Source organism: Rhinoraja longicauda, chromosome 26 (genome assembly GCF_053455715.1).
Source record: "Rhinoraja longicauda isolate Sanriku21f chromosome 26, sRhiLon1.1, whole genome shotgun sequence".
Lineage (NCBI taxonomy): Eukaryota > Metazoa > Chordata > Chondrichthyes > Rajiformes > Arhynchobatidae > Rhinoraja > Rhinoraja longicauda.
The window spans coordinates 16,542,616-16,568,150 of record NC_135978.1 but is presented as its reverse complement, the minus strand read 5'-3'; the positions used below and the strand labels follow the sequence as shown (position 1 = coordinate 16,568,150).

The following is a 25,535-nucleotide window of genomic DNA, read 5'->3' as shown; positions in this document are numbered from 1 at the left end:
GGTGAGGGCGGCCGGTGCTCTGTGTACAAAGTCCCCAGTGAAGTTTCCTGGCGTCCCTTCCCTCCCTCCCTCCGCGCACAGTTAGTTTGCCGCTCGTTGTCTCCGGGGAACATGGAGTTGTGGGCTCTCCCCGAGGTGGTGCTCCGGGTGTTTGGCGGGTTCCCGGTGCTGGCCGTGTTCTGCACCGTCTTTGCCCTGGCCTTTGACTTGATGAAGAGGAGGAAGAAGTGTGGCAACTACCCTCCCGGGCCCCGGGCTCTGCCTTTCCTCGGCAACCTGCTGCAAGTGGATCTGAACAACCCGCACCTGTCATTCGCAAAGGTAAAGACAGCGAGGGGGGGGGGGGGGGGGGGGGGAGAGAGAGAGAGAGAGAGAGAGAGAGAGAGAGAGAGAGAGAGAGAGAGAGAGAGAGAGAGAGAGAGAGAGAGAGAGAGAGAGAGAGAGAGAGAGAGAGAGAGAGAGAGAGAGACGGACGGACGGACCCCTCGTGGGACGACCTTTAACCGGGACCACCTTTAACCCTTGGTCTCTCTCTGCTACTGCCCAGTGGCCGTGAGACCCCCATTTCCATCCTAATAGTTCTGTCCTCTGCATTTATTGTAGCTGCTTTTATCTTTCCTCTGCTTGCTTGCTTTCTCCTTATCTTGGGCGCCCCAGCGGCGCAGCTGGTGGAGGTATTGCTTCACAGCGCCAGGTTCGATCCTGACCTCGGGCGCTGACTGTGTGGAGTTTGCACGTTCTCCCTATGACCGTGAGGGTTTCCCCCGGATGCTCCGGTTTGCTCCCACATCCCAAAGATGTGCGGATGTGCGGGCTCTGTAAATTGCCCCTGGTGTGTAAAGAGTTGACGTGAAATAGGCCAAATATGGAACTCGGGTTAACAGGCGATCGATGGTCGGCTTGCATTGGGTGGGCCGAAGGGCCTGCTTTCATGCTGTATCATTCAGCCAATCCATTCAATCATTTTTTTAAATGTAACTGAGTGAATCAAGTATATGTTTCATGTTTCGGTTTCCTCCCACATCCCAAGGATGGGACTTGTATTCCAGGTTTAGACGAATAAGATTATTAAAGGGTTGGACACGTTAGAGGCAGGAAACATGTTCCCAATGTTGGGGGAGTCCAGAACCAGGGGCCACTGTTTAATAATAAGGGGTAGGCCATTTAGAACGGAGATGAGGAAAAACATTTTCAGTCAGAGAGTTGTAAATCTGTGGAGTTCTCTGCCTCAGAAGGCAGTGGAGGCCAATTCTCTGAATGCATTCAAGAGAGAGCTAGATAGAACTCTTAAGGATAGCGGAGTCAGGGGGTATGGGGAGAAGGCAGGAACGGGGTACTGATTGAGAATGATCAGCCATGATCACATTGAATGGCGGTGCTGGCTCGAAGGGCCGAATGGCCTACTCCTGCACCTATTGTCTATTGTCTATTGTGAGAATCATAGAAATGGAATAAGATGCTCACGAATTGCAAATACAATGGCCATCTTTCCCGCAGCACACAGGCTGGCGTGCAGTGTGTAAGGGAAAGTTGAGGTCAATGTTTGGAATATTTCACAATCATGCGCAAAGCAAGATTGCTCGACAGATTGCATAACAGATTTTTAACAAAACGTTCTCTGCGTGTACTGCATCCATTTCTCCACCTCTTATGTCTTGAATATTTTTTTTCTATTTATTTCTTTATCGCAGCTTTTTAATCAATTTCTTGGAATTTTAAACATCACACAGCAGTCGGAGTTCATTCAGCCGCGTGTTTGGCTTTGGTGTTCATTTTCTAGACGTGAACTTTGTCATTATAATATAAAACTATTATATTATTTTATTACAATATTATAATATTATATTATGTCATAAAAATAGAAAGGCGAACCATTTTTTTCGTAAATGGTGACAGTGTGAGAAGTGTTAGCGTTCAAAGAGTCTCGAGAATCCTTGGCTCCGAGTCACTGAAAGTTAACAGGCAGTGACATCAAATGATCAGAAAAGAGATCAGTTTGTTGGCCTGTAGTGAAATACTGTTGAGGCCTCGACGGGACTATATTTGGTGCAGTGTTACGATATCCAACTATAATGTCCTGAGAAGAGTTTAAGAGACTTTTAAGAGATAGTAACTGAGAATTTGGAGCAGGGGAAATCATGAATGTCTATTTGTTAAGTGTTAGTAGAACACTGCCGGACCAAGCTAGAGTGCCAAGGCGATGACACCGCCACCCATCGATTGTGGCAAGACTAACATGCTATAAAGGGCTACAAAGTGAAGCCGGGCTCTATCGCTAGCAACAATGTGTCCCATCCTCCCTGATGAGCACAGTGCATTTTATTTATGTTTTCCCTATACATTGCATTTTATGCTCACTTTGAGCAGAAGGTCTATGGAAGGATGTCCCCTGCCCCGCTCGCCTCGCCGATGGTCACTGTGGCAGATGTAAGATCGGCCTTCCTGAGATGGCCTTCCTGAACTATCCCGAATGGAGTTCCCGGCCGCATCCTCTGGACCCGCGTGAACCCGCTGGGAGGAGCATTCATATACATCTTTAATATCTCACTGCTTCGCTCTGAGACCCCACCTGCTTCAATAGAGGAGTATCATCCCAGTGCCAAAGAACAGCAAGGTGGCGTGCCTTAATGACTTTGCGTGTCTGTGGCTCTGACATTGACCACCGTGAGAGGCTGGTCATGGTACGTATTAACTCCAACCTCCCAGACAACCTTGATCCACTGCAGTATAGAGCCCTTGCACAGCAGGCGAGGCCACGCGTACTGTTGCCCACACTGTTGCCAAGCGACGCCTTCTGTGGGACAAACGGTGCACCGCAAGAGCTCCAATGAACTCTGAAGGCTCGCTGTACAGTAAGTGTTCAGCGTTTCAGATGCCAGGCCCGCTGAGTTACTCCAGCTTTTTGTGTCTCATCTTCGGTTGAGGCCAGCCGTCTGCAGGTCCTCCCGACACAAGCGTTCAGCGCTGTCAGTGTGGCACCGCTGGACTGATACAAAACCGGTTTGTAACGTGCAGTCATCTCATTCATCCTTCTCTGCAATCAATTCCCGGGCACAGCCTGTTGCTAACTCGGTGCTCGTCCGAGAGAGGAGGAGTAACTTCTTCAAAGTAGACTTACCTTGAGGAGAATTTGCAGTGGAACGGACAAAATGTGTAGGAAAGAAGCGCAGATACTCGTTTAAATCGAAAGTAGACAAAATGCTGGAGTAACTCAGCGGGACTTAAGTGTTGCGTGTGTGGCGAGTGTGTGCTGGAAGCTTGCTTGTCCCCCAGAACACTTGAGCGACTCCGTGTGTCACGCCCTTTGACCGTATGACCTTACGTGCAGGGGCTCTATGCTGCCATCGCAAAAGGTCTACAACAAATGCCATCTCCTTGGCGCTAAATCATCCCAGGAACGCCTAGATCACAAGGACGCCCATATCAGACTCCTATTTATTGACTACAGCTCCGCCTTCAACATCATTATCCCATCCAAACTCATCTCCAACCCCCTGGACCCCGGAGTCAGCCACCCCCTCTACTTCCTCAGTAGACTAAGGAGGTTTGCATGTATCCAATGACTCTTTATAACTTCTGCCGATGCACACCACTGGTTTGCATCACGGCTTGGTGTGGGAACAGCTCTGCCCAAGATGCCAAGAAATTACTGAGAACTGTGGATGCAGCCCAGTCCATCACGCTGACCAGATTCTCCACCATTGACTCCATCTCCACGTCCTGCTGCCTCGGCAAAGCAGTCAACAAAATCAGTCCGAAGAAGGGTCTCGACCCAAAACTTCACCCATTCCTTCTCTCCTGAGATGCTGCCTGACCCGCTGAGTTACTCCAGTATTTTGTGATACCTTCCATTTGTACCAGCATCTGCAGTTATTTTCCTACACAACAAAATCAAAGATCTTTTCCACTGATCTTTTCCACTGATTGTCTATTGTCTATTGTCTATTGACTCCAGTCATCCCCTCTGCTTCCCACTCCTGTCGGGCAGAAGTTACAAAATCTTGAAAGCGGCGTCACCAATCTCAGGAGTAACTTCTTCCTCTCGGTTATCAGAAGTCTTTCCTTTCAGAAGCTAGGGTACAGTACCAATTTCCAACCTATCTCGGTGTGGGAATTGGACTTTTTCTCTGGAACTGTTACACAACAATACTGATAAACTATATTCTGCACTCTGGCATTTTTCTCTGTGCTGTACCTGTTGTACTTGTCTGAAGAAGGGTCTCGACCCGAAACGTCACCCATTCCTTCTCTCCCGAGATGCTGCCTGACCTGCTGTGTTACTCCAGCATTTTGTGAATAAATCCTGTTGTACTTGTGTTTGGCTGGATTGTATTCATGTATAGCATTACAGGTCCACCAATGATTTTCTGGCACCCTTAGTTCCAGAGCCTTGCCGTATCATCCGTTTTGCCGGAACAACAGAGGTAGCGGCCTCGAGGGGCCGAGATACCGGCCCCGCAAAGTTGGAAGTTGGTCATGGGAACGGATCTGCCGGCTCCGGCCCGGCCAGAGTTCCAGAGCCCTGGCTGCAGGTGTAAAATTTGATCGGGCAATCAGCGCAGAAGTCCGGATGAGGCGGAGATGTAGGGAGTCAAGAATTAGAGGGCGTAAGTTAAAGGTGAGAGGGCAAAGATTTAATAGGAACCTGATGGGCAGCGTTTTCACACAAAGGGTGGAGGGAATATGTAACAGGCTGCCAGAGGAAGTAGTTGAGGCAGGTACGATAACAACATCTAAACAATATTTGGACAGGTGCATGCATAGGAAAGGTTTGGAAGGATACGGGCCAAATGTGGTCGAACAAAACTAGTTTAGAGGGGATCATCTTGGTCAGCATGCTAAGTTCGCCCAAAGATCCTTTTTCTGTGCTGTATGACTTTATGAATCTATGATTGGAAGTATTATCAAATATGCCTACTGCGCTGGCCATTCCTTTTTCTCTCTTCTACCATCTGGGAGAAGATGCAAGAGTTTGGAAGCTCAGACGATCAAACTTAAAAATTGCTGTCAGACGTCTGAAGTAATCAATCCTTTCACACTCCCTTTCTGGAGATGCTGACACGCACTCTTATTCTTAACTCCACCGCATTTAGTAATTCATTTGTTGAGCTTTGGTAATTTAATTGCACCACTTCAGATTGCACTACACGTTTTGCATATGCAGTTGGCATTGTATTTATTTTTGCTGTACTTATTGTATTTATTGTTACCTGAGCCTCACGTGAATAAGGAATTTCATTGCACACTGGCGCATATGACAGTAAACTAATCTGAAATCCGAGAAAGCAAGATGGTGTGAGGCCCGAGACACCGAGAGAGAAAGCCTTGGCACGCAGCCAAAGCAGAAATGATTGCCATTGAGTTCATGGCACAGGATACAATATGGTAGTTAAGAACTACTCGCCTGAGTTTTATGTTAACTAAATTCTGCTCTAACTCCATGTGGATGTTCGCAGATGGCACCACTGTCATGGGCCAAATGTCAAACAATGTCGAGTTTGAGTTTAGTTTATTGGCACGTGTACCAAAGTACAGTGAAAAGCTTGATGAGACAGAGTATAAGAGATAGTAGCGAGCTTAGTATCATGGTGTCAAGATAATAATCTCTCCTTCAAAGTTAGCAAGTTAGCTAGTATTTGATCTCAGGAAGTGGGGTGGAGTACATGCCCCGATCAGCATCGATGATGCCGAAGTGGAGATGGTCAAGAATTTCAAGTTCTTAGTTGTAAATATCACTAACAATGTGTCATGGACCAACCTCATTTTGAAGCTACGGTCAAGAAAGCAGTTCGACAGAAGCACCGTAGAAAGCATCCTGTCGGGATGCATCACTGTTTGTTTTTGGCAACAACTCTTACCAACACCATAAGAAATTCCATAGAATTGTGGATGTAGCCCAGTCGATCGCACAGACCAGCCTCAGCATATTCCCATCACCTCCATCAACACTTTACACTGCCTCGGGAAAGCAGCCAACATATTCAAGGACCACTTTGGCGAAAAGGAATAGGTTTTGGGTCGAGATCCTTCTTCAGTGTGAAGAAGGGTCTCTACCCGAAACATCAACTGTTCCTTTTCTCCAGAGATGTTGCCTGACCCGCTGAGATACTCCAGCATATTCTGTCTATCTTTGGTGTAAATCTGCATCTACAGTTCTTTCCTGTACATGATCAAGGACCATTTTTGAAAGCATGTACCACCAGTTTCAGGAACAGCTTCCTATCCACTGTTATCAGAGTACTGAATGGTCTTGTAAGCTAAGAGTGTAGTCCTGATCTCCCAATCTACTTCACTGTGGCCGTCACGCTTTTTATCTTATTTACATTTTCTCTGTAGTTGTTATGCTATAACACTGTGACACTATATTCTGCTCTCTATTTTTTTTCATTGAACTACTTGCTATATGTTTGTTCTCATGATTGTACTCATGTGTAGGATGCTTTGATAGCTAGAGAGCACGCAGTTTTTCACGGTATCTCAATACACGTGACAATAACAATAGTTGGTGTTTAGAATGGGTTATACATTTTCCATTTGAGAAACAGAATGCAAGAGCAATTGTATTTGAAACCCATCTGGAAAATGATCCACTGGAAATACGAATGGATAATTCAGGGATATTAAGTGCAGCTAAATGGAGAGAATATGATTTTAATATTTGAGAATTGCTAATTGTGTGTAAATAAATAATGGTTTATGTTAATTGATTGCCAATGTTAAAGTAGAAGAAGCATAGTGCATAGTGATTAGCCAGATTGATTTTTTCTCCCTGTTTTTCTTTGTGGTCATACATACTGAGGACATTTTCCACATCAGGAAGATACCAGTTTTGAAACTGAAACAGCTAGAGGCAGAGCCAGCTCGGGAGGTTAGGTCTCCAGTGTTGCAACTGAGATGCATTCTGTCCCACAGCCTTTGCAGCATTGAATGTTCTCAGCCATTTCTTTATATCACCTGGTGGGAATCAAATTGGCTGGAGGAGACTGGGTTAAGTGAGGAACTTGGGTGGAAGCCAAATTAATCATCTGCTCAGCATTTCTGGCTGAACAAGGATGCAAAACTCTAGCCTTGTCTTCAGCACTTGCCAGCTGGCCTCTCGTTATTAGATGGCCAGTCTTGCCTACATTTTAGTTTTAGTTTAGTTTAGAGATACAGCGCGGAAACAGGCCCTGCCAAGTCCGCACCGACCAGCCACATTAACACTACCCTACACACATTAGGGACAATTTCCATTTATATCATGTTAGTTAACCTACAAACTTGTACGTCTTTGGAGTGTGGGAGGAAACCGAGCAACTCGGAGAAAACCCATGCGGTCACGAGGAGAACGTACAAACTGCGTACAGAGAGCACCCGTATTCAGGAACGAACCCAGGTCCCTGGCGCTGTAAGGCAGCAACTCTATCGTTGCGCCACCATGCTGACCATCATCAGCATCTTTCAAATTGTTTCCCCAGTCAAATATTATTGCCCACTATGTAAGGTATGTGCGTATTGTCGGTTATCAACGTTTCTTGTGGCTGCTCTCTCGGGACTGGTGTGTCCTGTATTTCATGCATTTCTTATTTTAAATCGATCCCCTTTTCTGTTTGCTTGCACTCCGTGTTGGATGGGTGAACAGGTTTGCAACTCTTTAATCAGCAGGGGAGTGATCTGGAGACACTGAACATGGCTGGGCTTCTACCCAAATGCATTTTCATCCTTTGCTGTAAGCTGGTGAATTCCTATTACTGACTTATTCACTGCCTCATATCTTCTACGGCCAGAGCATCACAAGCCTCAGTGTTTTACAATTACAGGGGATATTTTACTACCAGTTGGCAAAACTATTGTTTCTGTCCACAGTTGCAGAGAACTGGGTTAAGAGCAGTTGGCAGCATCTGCTCAGGCAGTGGTGAGCAACAGTAGGCACTCAATGCGGGGTGGGGACAACCAGGTACAGACACACAAGTGGAAGCAAGTCCATCCTAGAACTCTTGGATGGTGCATTCAGGTTCAGAGGATCCTGAATCCACTGGCTGCAGAATTTTTGTTAGATGTCGACCTGTGGATTTGGAAGTTCACTTGGCCATCCCTTCAGTGTCACCTGGTCCTCACTGCCAGCTCTTCACAATAATTGGCATGCAATCCCGCGTCACGGCTCCATGTCTGCCCATCCATTGCTGGTTAAGTGAGTGTATCAGTCGGGAAAATGACGGCATGAGAAATCCAGCCTATTGCATTCAATTGTTCAGGAACTGGTGTTGACCAGGTTGTGTCAACTGACATGTCGAACTAAAAGACTCCAAACCAAGATTTGGTACAACTTTTATGAGCACTCGAGTTACTTAAACATGTATGCATACTACTAACTTCCAATAACTTCCCATTTGATTTACTGTACTAATTTATCACTTTAATTAATTGCAAGACTCCTGGCTTTGACTTAAATACTATCCGTGTGAAATTTATTTGGCCGAGTTCACTCTGAGGTTGCAGTCTTGCCTGATTTCAAACTTAGGGTCCTCTTCCTGCGATGGTTGTTCCCCAAGATTGTCACTACCTGTGTCCCTGACGACCCTTCTTTTATACAGTTTCTTCTCCAATGTTTTTAAGGTTTTCTTTGCTCCTTACTCCAGTCCATGACTCTCACGATTCTGTAATCAATCATTAAAGTTATAATTCACTGAAGGACAGAATAACAAGATATCTCTATTTATCTGCTGGTTGCTGAAACTGTCATGGTTTGTTAGGCACGTAACCACTCTCTTGCCCATATCAATTTTAATTCCTTCGATTTCCTGGTGGCACCACTCCACCAATAGCTCAACCATTTAGTTTCTTAATGGTCAGACTGGCTCCTTGTGCTGTTGTAATTCATCAAACTGCTACTCCACCAGAATGCCGACTTGTTTCGTGCTCAAGGTTAGATCCGTGATGGAACAGCATTTTCTGACCAATTCTTGAACAATATGCCCCTCCTTCACTGTGCTAATTTTGTTCTGGGGTATACAGCAAACTTTCCTAGTCAGAGTGACCCGATGAGATACTTGACATCTTGTCATCGGCTGCACTGGAGAGCCAGGCCTCCAGGAGCTCAATACCAACAGGACCAGGGGTACGGAACAAACCGGTATTGGGGGATCTGATTGAGAACTTTGCGACTGTGCTCTCTCTGTTCAATGTTGCACTCGGCCTCTGAGAGTGAGTTACAATAACAGCCTCGTGCTTTTGCCCATCGTTTCCCCACTCCCAGCTGCGGGTGGAGTACGGCAATGTGATGAGCCTAGACTTTGGGTGGACAAACGTGGTGGTGTTGAGCGGCTACAAGGCCCTGAAAGAGGCGCTGGTGAAGAAATCGGAGGATTTTGCGGACCGGCCAGTCTTTCCAATATATAAGAAGCTCTTTAAGAGGACCGGGGAAGGTGAGTGTGAACCGGGCTCCAAGTGAGTGTGAACTTCTCCAGGCAGAGAAGTCAGGAATTGTTTGACTTTAGCTGCTCCTGTCCATGATCAACACACTCTGAACACTGTGGCCTGCGGGGGTGGTCTCTGTGTGTACATGGAAAATGAGTATAAATGCATCCAGGTATATTGGAGACTACATCCTAAACTCTCTATTATTGCCTTTACCCTGGTGTGCAAAAGGAATCTTCTGAATCTTCTTCAGTCTGAAGATGGGTCTCGACCCGAAACGTTACCCATTCCCTCTCTCCTGAGATGCTGCCTGACCCGCTGAGTTACGCCAGCATTTTTGTCTACCTTCAATTTGAACCAGTATCTGCAGTTATTTTCCTACAAGAGGAATCTCTTTGAGGTTTTTAATGATTTAATGTTTGGCATTGGATATAAATGTCTCTGCAATGCTAAAGTCATCCCTCGGTGAGTTTTGTATGAAGCAGTGCTTCAGTTTAAGTAAATGATATTCTCATCACCACAGCAGGACATTTAGAATCTGTTGTCGTACACCTGTGATGACAAATTGTGAATTACTACTCTTCACTAAAATGGGAGAGGAAGGTAAAATGGGATGGCCAACCAAGAGCCCTGTATCAGCCTGCTGCTCATGTTCCTTCCGGCCTATTTCTCTTCTTATGCCACTGAAGGTTGTTGGCCCTGCCAACTCAGGCAGGGTTGAGGTGAGGCTCTGGAGTTCTTGAATGAATTTGCCTTGAGTTAATTATAAAACAACGATTCAGACTGTGGAGCAGTTCGACACCCGGTGCTAACCCGCCCAATTTTCTTAACTTTGCCACTTCACCATATTCTGAAATATTTCTTTCTGGATTTTTGTTTTAGATTTAGAGATACAGCGCACCACCGGGTCCGCGCCGCCCACTAACACTATCCTACACCTACTACGGACAATTTTATTTTATATTTGCCCAGCCAATTAACCTACATAACTGTACGTCTTTGGAGTGTGGGAGGAAACCGAAGATCCCACGCAGGTCACGGGGAGAACAAACAAACTCCGTACAGACGGCGCCCGTAGTCAGGATCGAACCTGAGTCTCCGGCGCTGCATTCGCTGTAAGGCAGCAACTCTACCGCTGCGCCACCGTGCCGCTTCATGAGCGCCATAGAAAATAAAATGCATGAAACATCGTGTGTGTTTCAGTTGTACATTTTCCTCCTTATCATGTACATTGACAGCTGAACCAATTTAGGTAGAGATACAACATGGAAACAAGGCCTTTGGCCCATCGAGTCCATGTCGGCCATCTACATTCTCATTCACACTAATCACATATCCCACTTCTCATGCACACCAGGGGCAATTTTAGAGAGGCAAATTAACCCACAAACCTGCAAATCTTTGGGATGTAGGAGGAAACTGGGGAGAACCCACAAAGTCACAGGGAGAATGTGCAAACTCCATACACAAGGTCAGGATCGAACCCAGGTCTCTGGCGCTGAGGCAATGGCTCTACCATCTGCACCACTATGCTGCCCAAATATTGCCTCAACTTATGTTGCCTATTTTTATAATAGCATCCGAAAGCCTTAATTCATAGTGTCGTGCAACGCAGAAGCAGTCCCTCAGCACATGCACTTCATTATGTACAGCACTTCCAGTTTCCTCCCACACTCCAATGATGGAAAGGTTTGTAGGTTAATTGGCTTCAGTAAAAATTGTAAGATGGTCTCTAGTTTGCAGGATAGTGCTGAATGGCCTGTTTCTGCACTGCAACTGTAAAAATTAAACTAAAAAGTACCGATCTCATTAATCCCATTTGCCAGCATGTGATCCGTAGCATTTAAAATGTATCTTGAATCTACAAGGCGTGTAGGCCTTGGTGCTTCAAGATACATATTAAATGCTTATCAATATTTACCAGCCCCTTAGAGCACTCCAGATTCCAAGCACTCTCTAGGTGAGATGTTGTCCTTCCTTCAGTCCCTCTGAACGTCCGACCTCGTCACCTTAAACTTACATCCCCTAGTTTTAGACATCTCTGCAATGGGGAGAAACGTCTTACTTCTCTGTGCATCTCTGTGCCCTCCACATTGTTGTGGTTCCCGGCAGGTATTGCCTTCGCAAGATATGGCCATTGGTGGAGAGAGCAGAGAAAATTCTCACTTTCCATAATGAGAAACTTTGGACTGGGGAAAAAATCGCTGGAGCTGCGAATTGCAGAAGAAGCAGAAATTTTGAACAAAGCGTTTGAAGAGGAAAAAGGTAAGGAAATGAGATTTCTCGGGAAACGAGAGAGTCCTCAACTATTGTGGATTTGAGACCTATTTGTTTCTGCAGACACTAAAATGTCAGAGGAACTTGAAAGATATGACATTCTGATGGGAAGAATGAAGAAAAACAAAACAAAATAAAATATATAACAATGCTGTGAAAGACAGGCAGTATCTTTGAAAAGAGAAACAGTTAATATTTCAGCTTAAAAATCAAACTGCTGGAGGAACTCAGTGGGTCAGGCAGTATATGCAGATGGAATGGACAGGCAATGTTTTGGATAGGGACCCTTCTTCAGACTGTTGTTGTTTCAGACTGCCCACTTCCCTCTGCAGGTGCTGCCTGACCTGCCAAGTTTCTCCAGCAGATTGTCTTTTTTTGCTCCAGATTCCAGCATCTGCTGTCTCTCATGTCTCCAGTCAATATTTCAGGTCTGGAACTCTTCATCAGAACTGGGATAGAGGGAGAAAACATGTTAGTTTTCTGCGACATGGAAGGTGAAGGAGGGATGGGCAGAAGGAAGTATTTATCTTAGGGCAAGACCAAATGAGTCAATGTAGCAGTAGGAATAGCAGTTAAGATTTGGGTCTTTGCAATGTGTTTTCAATAGTGGGGATGTGGGTCAAGCCCAGCAGACCAGGCAGTAGAAATAATAAACAAGGAGAGAATTGAGCCTTGGAGAAAGGGCCAGTTCTGGTATAGACATAAAGAAAGAGCGAGCTATCTAAACTTGGAGAATTTGATATCGAGTTGGAAGGTTGCAGCTTGTGTAAACCGAAGATTAGATGCAGGTCTTAAGCTTGCATTGCATCTTGTGGGAGATAAGAGTGGGAATGGGACAGCGAGTTTAAGTGGCTGGCAACAGGAAGCCCATGCTCTGTGTGCTTGTCATAGAATGAGGACCACTGTTCTAGAAGTGTTGCAGGAGTAGAGGGATCTGGAGATGTTGGCGCAAGGTAGGTTTAGTTTAGTTCAGAGATACAGCGCGGAAACAAGCCCTTCGGCCCACCGAGTCCGCGCCGACCAACGATCCCCGCATATTAACACTATCCTACACACACTAGGGACAATTTACATTTATCCGAAGCCAATTAACCTAGAAACCTGTACATCTTTGGAGTGTGGGAGGAAATCAAAGATCTCGGCAAAAACCCACGCAGTCACAGGGAGAACATGCAAACTCCGTACAGACAGCACCCATAGTCAGGAAAGAACCCGGGTCTCTGGCGCTGAAAGTGCTGTAAGGCAGTAACTCTACTGCTGCGCCACCGTGTCGCATTGAGAAAGTGTTAAAAACACACAAACAATTTTGAACTTTATCTTTAGAAGCACGACATATAAAAGCAGGTAAGTCATGTTGAACCTTTTATCTGAACTGTTTGGGGTGGCTGAAGGGTTGGTGAACAGCACCTAAATTACTGTTCAGTCATCAGTTGCTACATCTCTCAGTGCAGTCAGTTTATTGTAGGATTTCCAAGCATATGTAACTTACATTTATAACTTACTCTGGAACATTCATGGTTTGTCATTGTTGTTTCAGGTCTCGCCTTCGATCCAAATTTCAGGATAAACTTTGCAGTCTCAAATATTATCAGCTCAATTGCCTTTGGAAATCGCTTTGAATATCAAGATGAAAAATTCCTTGAATTTCTCCACATCAGTGAAGAAAGTCTCAAAATGGAGGGTGGATTTTGGGGTCAGGTGAGGTAACTTTGGGTTCGGTGGAAGACACAAAATGCTGGAGTAACTCAGCAGGAGAGGTAGCATCCCTCGAGAGAAGGAATGGGTGACGTTTCAGGTCGAGACCCTTGTTCAGTCCCTTCCTCATGGTTCATAGGTATTAGAGATATTAGCTGTCCTGGAGAAAGTGCTGGTATTGGTACTCCAACTTTATCAGATATTTTCTGTCGGTCATTTTAGAGAAGGGAAAAGCAAAAACATTCGGACATTGAAAATCTGAAATAAAAACAAAAAACACTGGAAATTCTTAGAATGAGAATTTCCTCACAAAGAAAATGTTTAATTCATCCTGAGCCCAACAGTCCTACCACAAAGACCGAAAGTGGTAGAACAGTATTTTATCTTTTTTGCACTGGCCTGAAACCGATTTAGTTTAGTTTAGTCTCGTTCACAGATACAGCGCGGAAACAGGCACTTTGGCCCACCGGATTCGCGCCGACCAGCAATCCCCGCACATTAACACCACCCTACGCACACTAGGGACAATTTTTTTTAACATTTACCAAGCAAATTAACCTACATCTTTGGAGTGCGGGAGGAAACCGAAGATCTCGGAGAAAACCCATGCAGGTCACGGGCAGAACGTACAAACTTCGTACAGACAGCACCCGTAGTTGGGATTGAACCCGGGTCTCCGGCGCTGCATTCGCTGTGAGGCAGCAAATCTACCGCTGCGTCACCGTGCCGCCTGAATAACTGAAGTAAATCAAAAACAGTCTTAGAGTCATAGAGTGACTCTACCACAGTGTGGAAACAGGCCCTTCGGCCCAACTGTCCCACACCAGCCAACATGTCCCAGCTACACTAGTCCCACCTCCTGCGCTTGGTCCATATCCCTCCAAACCTGTCCTATCCATGTACCTGTCTAACTGTTTCTTAAACATTGGAATAGTCCCAGCCTCAAGTACCTCATCTGGCAGCTTGTTCCATACACCCACCACCCTTTGTGTGAAAAATTTACCCTTCGGATTCCTATTAAATCTTTTCTCCTTCAACTTGAATCTATGTCCTCTGGTCCTTGATTCCCCTACTCTGGGCAGGTGACTCTGTGTGTCTACCCGATCTATTCCTCTCATGATTTTATACACCTCTATAAGATCACCCCTCATCCTCCTGCGCTCCAAGGAATAGAGAGCCAGCTTACTCAACCTCGGCCTATAGCTCAGACCCTCTAGTCCTGGCAACATCCTCGTAAAGCTTCTCTGAACCGTTTCCATTCCTTCACATTCAAACCTCTCAACCCAGGCTCTTTGTTCCTCTACTTGAACGTCTCATTGCACTCCCTAATATCTAATCTAAGAACAAGTATTCTTAATCTTATCATTAATTTAAAACAAACTGAAAGTCTCACACTCAGCAATGGTGGTAAAAGAAAAACAAGGAAGAACAAGACTCCAAATCGGAAGGAATGCAGAGATGTACGGAGTGCTGGAGGTCATGTAGATATGGCAGGCAAATTTGGGGATTTTAACATGGCTATTTTTCATTACAACTAGACCAAGTGGACCCATTGGGCCCAAACCTCTCCTGCATTGGTGCAGCACCTCTCCTCCCCCCACCCCCTCCCCCCTCCCACTCCCCTCCCCTTCCCCTCCCCCCTCCCTTCCCCTCCCCTCCCTCCTTCCCCTCCCCCTCCTCCTTCCCCTTCACCTCCCCCCCTTCCCCTCCACCTTCCCCTCTCCCCCACTCCATCCCCTCAACCCCCCTTATCCTCCCCCCTCTCTTCCTCGGAGATAGATTTAAACTTTAAAATGTGAATAACTTTAAAAATATAACACCGATTTAAATGAAACTTCTTCCATTAGCAACAAAGGGACGACGGTGAGCTTAAAATTGTCGCGCTATCGTGTACCGTTTTGGCTGTAGTTCAGGAACAAACATACAAACAAACGAGAGTTTCAGTATATAGATGTTCAGAATGCTGGTGTTCGATTGTTGTTTAACAGTGTGATTAAAAACTTGATGAATTACTTTAATAGCGCAATTAATTATGATTAGTCATTTTGGCTGTTCAACCACACCACTAAATGAACATGATTTTTAATTTGACGGCAGGGGAAGAGAAAAAGACATTGTGGCCTTCCATCACAGTGAGGAGGTGACTGGCGGGGAGTCACTGTGATGGATGTTTCTTTTGTTTGGTGTTGGTTTATGATTGTCTGTGTTATTGCATATTTTTATTGCTTATTGTTATTGTCTTATTGTTGAACTGTGGGTGATTTTTAATTTCACTGCACATTTATGTGTATGTGACAAATAAATTGACTATTGACTATTGGATATTGTCAAGTGATTAGCACCATGTTTTCCTGCATTATTTCAATTGTAACAGCACATGTGCACATGGGGGGAGTTTAACAGCACAGAAACAGGCCCAGCCCGTCCATGCCCACCTGGATGCCTATCAACACTAATCCCTTTTGCCTGCATTGGTTCCTTGTCCCTCTAAACCTTTTGTATCCATATACCCGTCCAAATGTTTATTAAACGTTATAATTGTACCTGCCTCTGCTGCTAATTCTGGCAGCTCGTTCAACATACCCGCCATCTTTTGTGTGAAAATGTTGCCCCTCGGATTCCCTTCTCACCTTAAACCTACATCCTCCTGTTTTTGACCTCCCTACCCTGGGAAAAAGATTGTGCCCATTCACCTTCTCCATGCTCCCTGTGATTTTATAAACACCAGCCTACTTCGCTCCAGAGAGAAAAGCCAAGCCTATGTGGCGTCTCCTTATAACTCAATCCATCCAGTACTGGTAATATTGCGTGTGAATCTATCCTGCACCTTCTCTTCCTTAGTCTCATCCTTCCTACGACATGGTGACCAGAACTGCACACAATAATCCAAGAGCAGGCTAAGCAATGTTATGTACAGCTGTCAAACGATGTAAATGCCCTGGCTGATGAAAGCAAGCATGCCGTACATGCCACGTTCAGGGTGTGTACATCGGCACTCCCCAGGGCCCTGTCATTCACGCTATGTGTACATATGGGTAATTGCTAGGAGAGCTCCAGAAATGTAGATTCTGTCTTTGAATTTTTAATAGGTGTGGTGAATGATTTTTTTACCTTCTTTACTTTCAGCATATTCATAAATAGGTTGTGAAGGAATATTTCAAACCCTGTTTATGTTGCAGTTGTACAACACGTTCCCCTTTATTCATCACCTCCCTGGCCCACACCATAAAATATTTGAATATCAAGACAAAGTCATTGATTTTTTACAAGAAATAGTCACGGAACATAAAGAAACATGGGTCGCAAATGAGTCCAGGGACTTCATTGATGCATTTTTGGCAGAGCATGAGAAGGTATGTAAAGGAATGTTTGCAAGTTTCTGATAAGTTAACTCTGAAACATTAACTCTGTTATTCCCTTGACGGACGCTGCCTGACCTGCAGAGTGTTTCCAACAGTTTCTGTTTTAATTTCAGATTTCCAGCATATATAGTAATATTTTTGATATTTATTGTAAGTTTCTAAGTCCTAGAACACTGAACAAGTAGATGTAACAAGTAGAATGGATAAGGTAGAGCCAGTGGATGTTGTGTATCTGGACTTTCAAAAAGCCTTTGATAAGGTCCCACACAAGAGATTAGTGTGCAAAATTAGAGCACATTGGGTATTGGGGGTAGGGCATTAACATGGATAGATAACTGGTTCCGAAAAATGTTCCCGATGTTGGGGGAGTCCAGAATCAGGGGTCACAGTTTAAGAATAAGGGTTGAGATAAGGATAAACCTTTTCACTTAGAGAGTTGTGAATCTGTGGAATTCTCTGCCACTGAAGGCAACGGAGGCCAATTCACTAGATGTTTTCAAGAGAGAGTTCTTAGGGCTAACGGAATCATGGGATATGGGGTATGGGGAGAAAGCAGGAATTGGGTACTGATTTAGGGTGATCAGCCATGATCATATTGAATGGTGGTGCTGGCCTGAAGGGCCTACTCCTGCACGTATTTTCTATGGTTCTATGAATGGCTACTAGCAAATTGTTGAAAAGCGTGGGGTGGAATGGTTAGATTGTTTTTGGCATTGGGGACTCTGATTTTGTTTCAAGCCATATTGCTGGCCCACTTCTGCCTTGGCTGGGAAACATTGGTTGGAAGTGCCCATTCAATCCCTGGGACTGAAGGGTGGCACGGTGGCGCAGCAATAGAGCTGCTGCTGCCTTACAGCGCCAGGGACCCAGGTTCGATCCAGACTATGGGTACTGTCTATACAGAGTTTGTACATTCTCCCCGTGACATGTGTGGGTTTTCTCCGAGATCTTCGGTTTCCTCCCACACTCCAAAGACGTACAGGTTTGTAAGTTGATTGGTATGTGTAAATTGTACCCTTGTGTGTGTTGGATAGTGTTAATGGGCAGGGATTGCTGGTCCGTGCAGACTCTGTGGGCCGAAGGGCCTGTTTCCGTGCTGTATCACTAAACTAAAAAAATTAAACTAGATTGCCTCTGGTCCCCACTGGGCATGTAGTGGATGCACTGATTCACCAGGGTGTGCAGCCTGCCACCAACAGGTTAAACTCCAGGAATTCCCAGAGAAAAGCAGTGCAATTGCTGAAACAATAGGGAGTCATAAAGTGCTGGAGTAACTCTGTGGTTCAAGCAGCATCTCTGGAGAACATGGAGAGGTGACGTTTTTTGGGCTGGGACCTCCTTCTTCAGACTGATTGTGCTGTTGGAGGGGGAAGAGAAAGCTGGAAGAGAGGTGGGGGCAGGGCAAAGCCTGGCGAGTGATAGGTGGGTATAGGTGAGGGGAGGTTTGATAGGCGGATAGTTTGATAGAGGCTAGAGATGAAAAGACAAAAATGTGAGATAAGGATGGAAGACGTGTGAATTGTGAAACCAGAGGAAGGAATAGAAGTGGAAAGAGAGGGGGAAAGGGGAGAAATGGTTGTCAGTCTAGATGGGGCTCGGGGGGGAAAGAAAGAAAAGGACAAGGAAAAAATGGGAGGGAACAAATAAAAAATGGGTTATTTGTAAGTTACTTACCTAAAATTGGAGGTCAATGTGCTTATGATCAAGTTGTAAGCTTCCTTTAGCAGAATATGAGGTGCTGTTACTCCAGCTTGCATGTGGTCTCACGCCGGCAATGGAGGAGGCCCAGGACAGAGAAGTCAGTATGGGAATGTGAAGGGAGTTCAAATGGTTAGCCGCTGGGAGATCCAGCAGGCCTTGGCAGACAATAGACACACTCCAAAGACGTACAGGTATGTAGGTTAATTGGCTGGGTAAAATGTAAAAATTGTCCCTAGTGGGTGTAGGATAGTGTTAATGTACGGGAATCACTGGGCGGCACGGACTTGGTGGGCCGAAAAGGCCTGTTTCCGGCTGTATATATATGATATGATGATATGATATGACAATAGAGAGTGGTTTCGTTCAGTTTAGTTTAGTTAGATGCACTAGGGACTTCCTACATGCACTAGGGACAATTTACACTTATACCAAGCCAATTTTCCTACATACTGTACTTGTATGTCTATGGAGTGCGGGAGGAAACCGAAAATTGCAAAGAAAACTCACACAGGTCACGGGGAGAACGTACAAACTCCCTACAGACAGCACCCATAGTCGGGATTGAACCCGGGTTTCCTGGTGCTGCAAGCGCTGTAAGGCTACAACTCTACCGCTGCGCCATCGTGCCTTGGTTGCTCAGGGGTATGGGAGACCCTCTTACCCTTTGCAGCGTACAGTGGCAGGAGGCTGTGGCCACAGACGGAAACACCCCATTGAAAACCCTCCCCGCGACAGAGCCTTCCTCTGCAATGCAACGCGCCTGCTGACACATTGTTTAATTGTGTTTTCTTTTTGCATTTAGAGTAAGAACAACCCTAAGACAAGTTTCCTGGAATCAAATCTGATCGGTACAGTCATTGACATTTTCACTGCAGGTACAGAGACCACCTCGACCACCTTGCGCTGGGCCTTGCTCTTCATGGTGCTCCATCCTGATGTGCAGTGTAAGTCGCTCCAGCTGCTTTTATGTTCAAGTCAAGCCAACTCCAAGTCAATCACCTGATCGGAGACAAACTCCCTCACTCAATCTGGTTGTCAGAAGAAAACTGCATCCTATTAGAGTTACGGAGTCAGGAACAGCACAGGAACAGACCCTTTGGCCCACTGAGTCCATGCCAACCATCAAACATCAATTTAAAATAATCCTATATTAATTTTGGTTCATTCTCCCCGCCATTTGCATCGAGCCGAGTAGTGTGGCACGGTGGCGTAGCGGTAGAGCTACTGCCTTATAGTGCCAGAGACCCAGGTTCGATCCTGACTACGGATGCTATCTGTACAGAGTTTCTACGTTCTACCCGTGACCTGCGTGAGTTCTCTCCAAGGTCTTCTGCTTCCTCCCACACTCCAAAGACGTACAGGTTTGTAGGTTAATTGGCTTGGTATAAATGTAAAATTGTCCCTAGTGGTGTTAATGTGCGGGGATCGCTAGCGGACTCGGTGAGTCGAAAGGCCTGTTTCTGCGCTGTATCTCCAAAATAAAATAAACATTGGAAACACACCTCTATCTATTGAGGTCCAAAGCACCTCCTTCTGTTTGGGATCTGAGACCCACTCCAAAGGTTGCGCAGATAACTGGATGACTGTGGGAGAGCAGCATTATCATTTGGATGAAGTGTCAAACTGAAGCCCTGTCCACCTTCTATTTCAAAGTTAATCCCAAATTCACTGTGCTGTTAGTGAGACCTTCTTGTTTGGAAGTTGCTCCCCTACATTGCAACACTGCTGACTCTTAAACCAGCACTTTTCTGGTTGCAAAGCTGGAGCCATGAAAGAAGTCATGCAAATTGACACTCAAAACGCTCAGCGGGCCAGGCAGCATTAATGGAGAAATAAAGACAAAGTTCCTCAAAATGAGTTCTTGCTTTGTTCCTGCAGCCCAGGTCCATGAGGAGATCGACAGAGTCATTGGGAAAGGGAGGAAGCCAACGTTGGAAGACCGTGTGGAAATGCCATTCACTAACGCAGTTGTCCACGAAACACAACGCTTAGGAAATATTGCTCCAATTGCACTGCCTCACCAAACGTACAGAGACACCACAGTCATGGGTTACACCATCCCTAAGGTACAATCTAAAGTTATCTTGCACATGCAGTCATCTCCACTGTGTGAGGCGCAGCAGTAGACATCGGCCTGCGATTAGCAAATTAGAACTGCTCTGATGTTGGCCTCATTTCCACTTCCCAGCCTGTTCCCCTTAATTCTTGCCTCGCTCACAGATCATGAGTCAGTCCATCTTACTCTTGAATATATTCAGTGACTCGTCCTCTCTCTGGGAGAGAGCCAACCCTTTGAGGGAAGAAATTCCTCATCATCTCTAACTTAAGGAGGCGATTCCTCCCCCAGGGGAGAATCGTCCTGTCAGCTTCTACAGGGCTAAGCCATGTCGGAAAGACGTTCTGTGGGGATCACCCCATGTTCTTCCAAAGTCCAGTGAGTAGGTCCAACCTACTCAATCTTTCCTCGTAACCGTTTAGTTTAGAGATACAACGCGGAAACAGGCCCTTCGGCCCACCGAGTCCGCACCGACCAGCGATCCCCGCACATTCACACTATCCTATACACACTAGGGACAATTTACAATCACACCCAGCCAATGAACCTACAAACCTGTACGTCTTTGGAGTGTGGGAACAAACCGAAGACCTCGGAGAAAACCCACGCAGGTCACGGGGAGAATGTACAAACTCCGTACAGACAGCACCCGTAGTCAGGATCGAACCCAGGTCTCTGGCGCTGTAGGGCAGCAACTCTACCTCTGCCCCACCCTGCCGCCCATGCCCTTTATCTTAGAAATCAACCTAACAAAGCTTCTCTGCACATTGTACAGTGCATTGTTGAAACCCTAGAACTAAGACCCCACACTAGTTACCTGAACATAACCCACTTATCGTGCCTGATACCTGTTAGTTAGACCCTTCCCTACCAACAATGCCATGATTATTCCAGTGTGCATGTCTGAAGGCACAATTTCTGCTCAATTGATTTTGTTGAAAGACATTTACCGTTGTAATGGCTTCATAATTTTTCAGGGAATGGTTGAGTTTTTGATATCTTCTTGCACAGTACCTCCCAATGGAGGGACTTGTCTCCACTTCAGTTCTGAGGAGTGTAAGATAGATTAATGTATATTCTTTAATTGCGGGGTCACTGGCACTTACTGTCTACCTCCCAAGCTGCTTGGTCAGGTCCTGGTCTAGTGACATGGAGGTAGCAGGTGACTGGGCTCCACTGTAATTTTACGTACACACTCACCAGTGTGCAGGCACACATTTACTTAAACGTATATGCAAACACATGCTTTGCCTCTCTCACCTTCATACCCGCCATCCCTCCCAAGTCTCTGTACGTCTGACTCCTTCCCATCAACTGCCCCCTCAGTTCCACTCCTATCGATCCCACTTCCTTCCCCTTCATTCACTTCCTTCTCTCTTGCCCCTTCCCCCAAACTCCGCCTTCCCCCACATCCTGACTTTCTAGCGGCTGGCTCTACACATTCCCAAATCCCCAGATCTATTCTTGGAAGGGCTGCTCCTCCTCCTCCTACCGCACTTGGTGAAGCCTGCAGCCTTGACCAGACCTTCCAAACCGCTAGAATAGACACAAAAAGCTGGGGTAACTCAGCGGGACAGGCAGCATCTCTGGAGAGAAGGACATTTCGGATCGAGACCCTTCTTCGGACTGGTTAGGGATAAGGGAAACGAGAGGTATAGATGATGATGTAGGGAGATAAAGAACAATGAATGAAAGATATGCAAAAAAATAACGATGATAAAGGAAACAGGCCATTGTTAGCTGTTTTTGTTGGGTGAAAACGAGAAGCTGGTGCGACTTAGGTGAGGGAGGGATAGAGAGATGTTTGAGAAATCAGTTTTCATGTCACTGGGCTGTAAGCTGCCCAAGTAAAATAGAAAGCTGGGGTGAGTGACTACAGGCCGGTCAGTGAGCTGCCCTGAGGGGAGGTGTTTGCTGTTTATTGTGTGTATTGGTGTCTCTCTGAGTGATCTTCTGATCTAATAAGCTAAGAACACACTGGACCCGGGGAAATAAGATGGAGCATTAAGCAAAGCGGCATGGTGTGGCTTTAAAGCCATTCGACGACTACGATAAAAACAAGCAGCCAGAACTGCTGATGTGTAGGAACGATCTGCAGATGCTGGTTTAAACCGAAGATGGACACAAAGTGCTGGAGTAAATCAGCGGGACAGGCAGCATCTCTGGAGAGAAGGAATGGGTGACGATTTGGGTCGAGACCCTTCTGAAGAAGCATCTCCAGAGATGCTGCCTGTCCTGCTGAGTTACGCCAGCATTTTGTGTCTTATCTTCAGAACGGCAGATACTGGTCTAGTCAATATTTCACATCCAGAATATGCATTTTTGACTAACGTGTCACCTTAATGAATTTTAGGGAACAATGATAATTCCAAACATTTCCTCGGCCATGTTTGATGAAGACATTTGGTTGACTCCACATCAGTTTAATCCGGGACACTTCCTCAACTCGGACGGGAGTTTTGTGAAACCGGAGGCCTTCATCCCATTCTCTGCAGGTAATGTGGGATCCACGGATCATTAACCGTGCCAAAAGATGTAGCTGTGGTTGCCCAGTTCCCATCCATCTTTCAGTGGAGGAAGTGAGTCAGGAGGTGAAAGTGTCCAGTTACATCCTAGTCAGTGATGTCTGGGGTGTTCTCAACGGGCTCTTGTCACAAGAAAGTACATATTTGGATTTATTTACGTAAATCAGGAAAACCAAAGGAGGAAAGTGAGGGAGTTGGAGGGAGGTGACATGTGCACTGGTCGTTGGTTAAGCAACCCACGTAGAAAATAGAAAGTTCTTTCAAGTTTTGAGATGGGTACAGAGCAGTTAATGGACACTTCTGCTCCTGGCCCTCAGAACCCTGGGCTGAATTTAATGCTCAAAACATCTGCAGGAACATGTCTTTCCTTGCTTTATCACAGTCTGATGAAGGTTAATTTGACCTGAGATATTAAATGTTACCCCACCTGCACATGCTGCCCGGGCTGTTGGGTGTTTCCAGGGTAGACACCAAATGCTGGAGTAACTCTGGATCTCTGGAGAGAAGGAATTGGTGATGTTTCAGGTCGAGACCCTTCTTCAGACAGTGTTTCCAGCATTTCCGGTTGTTATTTTAGATTTCTCGGGTTTTTTGAATTTTCATTCACCCCAAATTTCAGGCAAGTGCTAAAGAAAGTCATTTTTTTGTTTGCAAAAGGGAGCAAATGGCTTCAAAACAAAGTTCTCCTTTTAATATTTGATGGCTTCTTTCCCAGGCTAAAAGCCAAGAATTGCATTAAATTCCTTACACTGCTGTGTCTAATCATGAGCAGACTGCATAACACGCAGTAACATAACACCATTCAGATCCTGCCAGTTACACTAGGAATGGGTCTGGGGAATTGCTTAGCCAGAGTGGGAATTGGCAAATTTGCTTCACATAATCCGGCACTTCGGGATCTGATCACACCACAGTCGTTCGTACTGCTCTGGGGCAGCAATATGTCGGAACTCAATAGACAATAGACAATAGGTGCAGGAGGAGGCCATTCGGCCCTTTGATCCAGCACCGCCATTCAATGTGATCATGGCCGATCATTCTCAATCAGTACCCCGTTCCTGCCTTCTCCCCATACCCCCCTGACTCCACTACCCTTAAGAGCTCTATCTAACTCTCTCTTGAATGCATTCAGAGAATTGGCCTCCACTGCCTTCTGAGGCAGAGAATTCCACAGATTCACAACTCTCTGACTGAAAAAGTTTTTCCTCATCTCAGTTCTAAATGGCCTACCCCTTATTCTTAAACTGTGGCCCCTTGTTCTGGACCCCCCCAACATTGGAAACATGTTTCCTGCCTCTAACGTGTCCAACCCCTTAATAATCTTATGTTTCGATAAGATCTCCTCTCATCCTTCTAAATTCCAGTGTATACAAGCCTAGTCGCTCCAGTCTTTCAACATATGACAGTCCCGCCATTCCGGGAATTAACCTAGTAAACCTACGCTGCACGCCCTCAATAGCAAGAATATCCTTCCTCAAATTTGGAGACTCATTCTCGTTCAGTCAGTGTGACTCTGCCGGGTCACTAACCACTCTTGCCCTCACCCCACAGGTCACCGTGTGTGTTTGGGGGAGCAGCTGGCAAAGACGGAGCTCTTCATCTTCTTCACGTGCTTGCTCCAACACTTCACCTTCCTCCTCCCGGAAAACGAGCCACGGCCGAACTTCAGGGAAGCTAAATACGGAATTACCCTCAGTCCTCTCCCCTACCGTCTCTGTGCTAAAACCAGATGAGACACGTGTGGGATTTTTCTTACAGGAGCATTCGTGTCTGCTTTGTCAATAGTTTGGCGCAATCTCCCAGCTGAACTGTGTATTTTGACACATTTTGACTGTGTAAAGAAATAAATAAATAAAATGCGATTGCTAAATTCGCAAAAGTGTACAAAGCTGCTGAAGAATAATTTTAGGAGCTTGTGTGTTCCCCCACCCTCTCCCCCAATGGAAATTAAATTACAACTAAAAGCGACCCTGGAAGTGATACATGGGCCAGAGACGGCACACTCTCACATCCGCAGAACGAAAGCCCTGGCGAGTCAGAAGAAGGGTTGGTAGGTTTATTGGCTGTTACCAGTTGCCCCTGTAGTGTCGGCGAGTCGTAAGAGGATCAGAGAGGGAAGTTAAAGATGAGAGAGAGAGAGGGAATTTACAGATTTCAAACGGGAATTGGATTAATCAGCCAGGTTACAGGATGAATAACTGCCCTCTGCCATCGGGGAGCGAGGAGGGTTAGGGATTTGTGAGACATCTGTGAGCAGATATGTTGAGGTATTCTAGAGATCAGTTTTTGACCAGGACTCGATCGATGTCTATCCCGAATGTAGACAGGCTGGACCCGGTTTCTGAAGTCCCAGCATACGGACACCGCGCAATACAAACAAGCTCACATAATATCATTAAATTCAGAGTTCTTGCATTCATTCCTTTGAACGAGAGAGGACGTCCTCTCCCCGCTTTCAGTAATTACCAGTCTTATGTGCTTTGGATGATGCTATTCATTACAATACCGAAGAGGTGTGGTTCA

At 45.8% G+C, this 25,535-nt stretch overlaps 1 protein-coding gene across 1 annotated transcript; it reads left to right on the top strand.

Moving 5' to 3' along the window:
* LOC144606431 (cytochrome P450 2D15-like) lies at positions 1–24,890 on the top strand. Its single transcript, XM_078422508.1, has 9 exons — positions 1–321; positions 9,236–9,404; positions 11,509–11,661; positions 13,211–13,371; positions 16,548–16,721; positions 19,234–19,375; positions 20,310–20,497; positions 22,841–22,982; positions 24,564–24,890. Exons 1-9 carry the CDS (start codon positions 112–114, stop codon positions 24,743–24,745), a joined length of 1,521 nt encoding a protein of 506 aa, XP_078278634.1. The 5' UTR covers positions 1–111; the 3' UTR covers positions 24,746–24,890.
* The last annotated feature ends 645 nt before the right edge of the window (positions 24,891–25,535 follow it).

Coding starts and splice junctions, on each gene's coding strand:
- LOC144606431 (XM_078422508.1), top strand. CDS start 112: ATGGAGTTGTGGGCTCTCCCCGAGGTGGTGCTCCGGGTGTTTGGCGGG. Junction 9,405..11,508: donor CTTTAAGAGGACCGGGGAAG/GTGAGTGTGAAC, acceptor GGTTCCCGGCAG/GTATTGCCTTCGCAAGATAT. Junction 16,722..19,233: donor TTTTGGCAGAGCATGAGAAG/GTATGTAAAGGA, acceptor TTTTGCATTTAG/AGTAAGAACAACCCTAAGAC.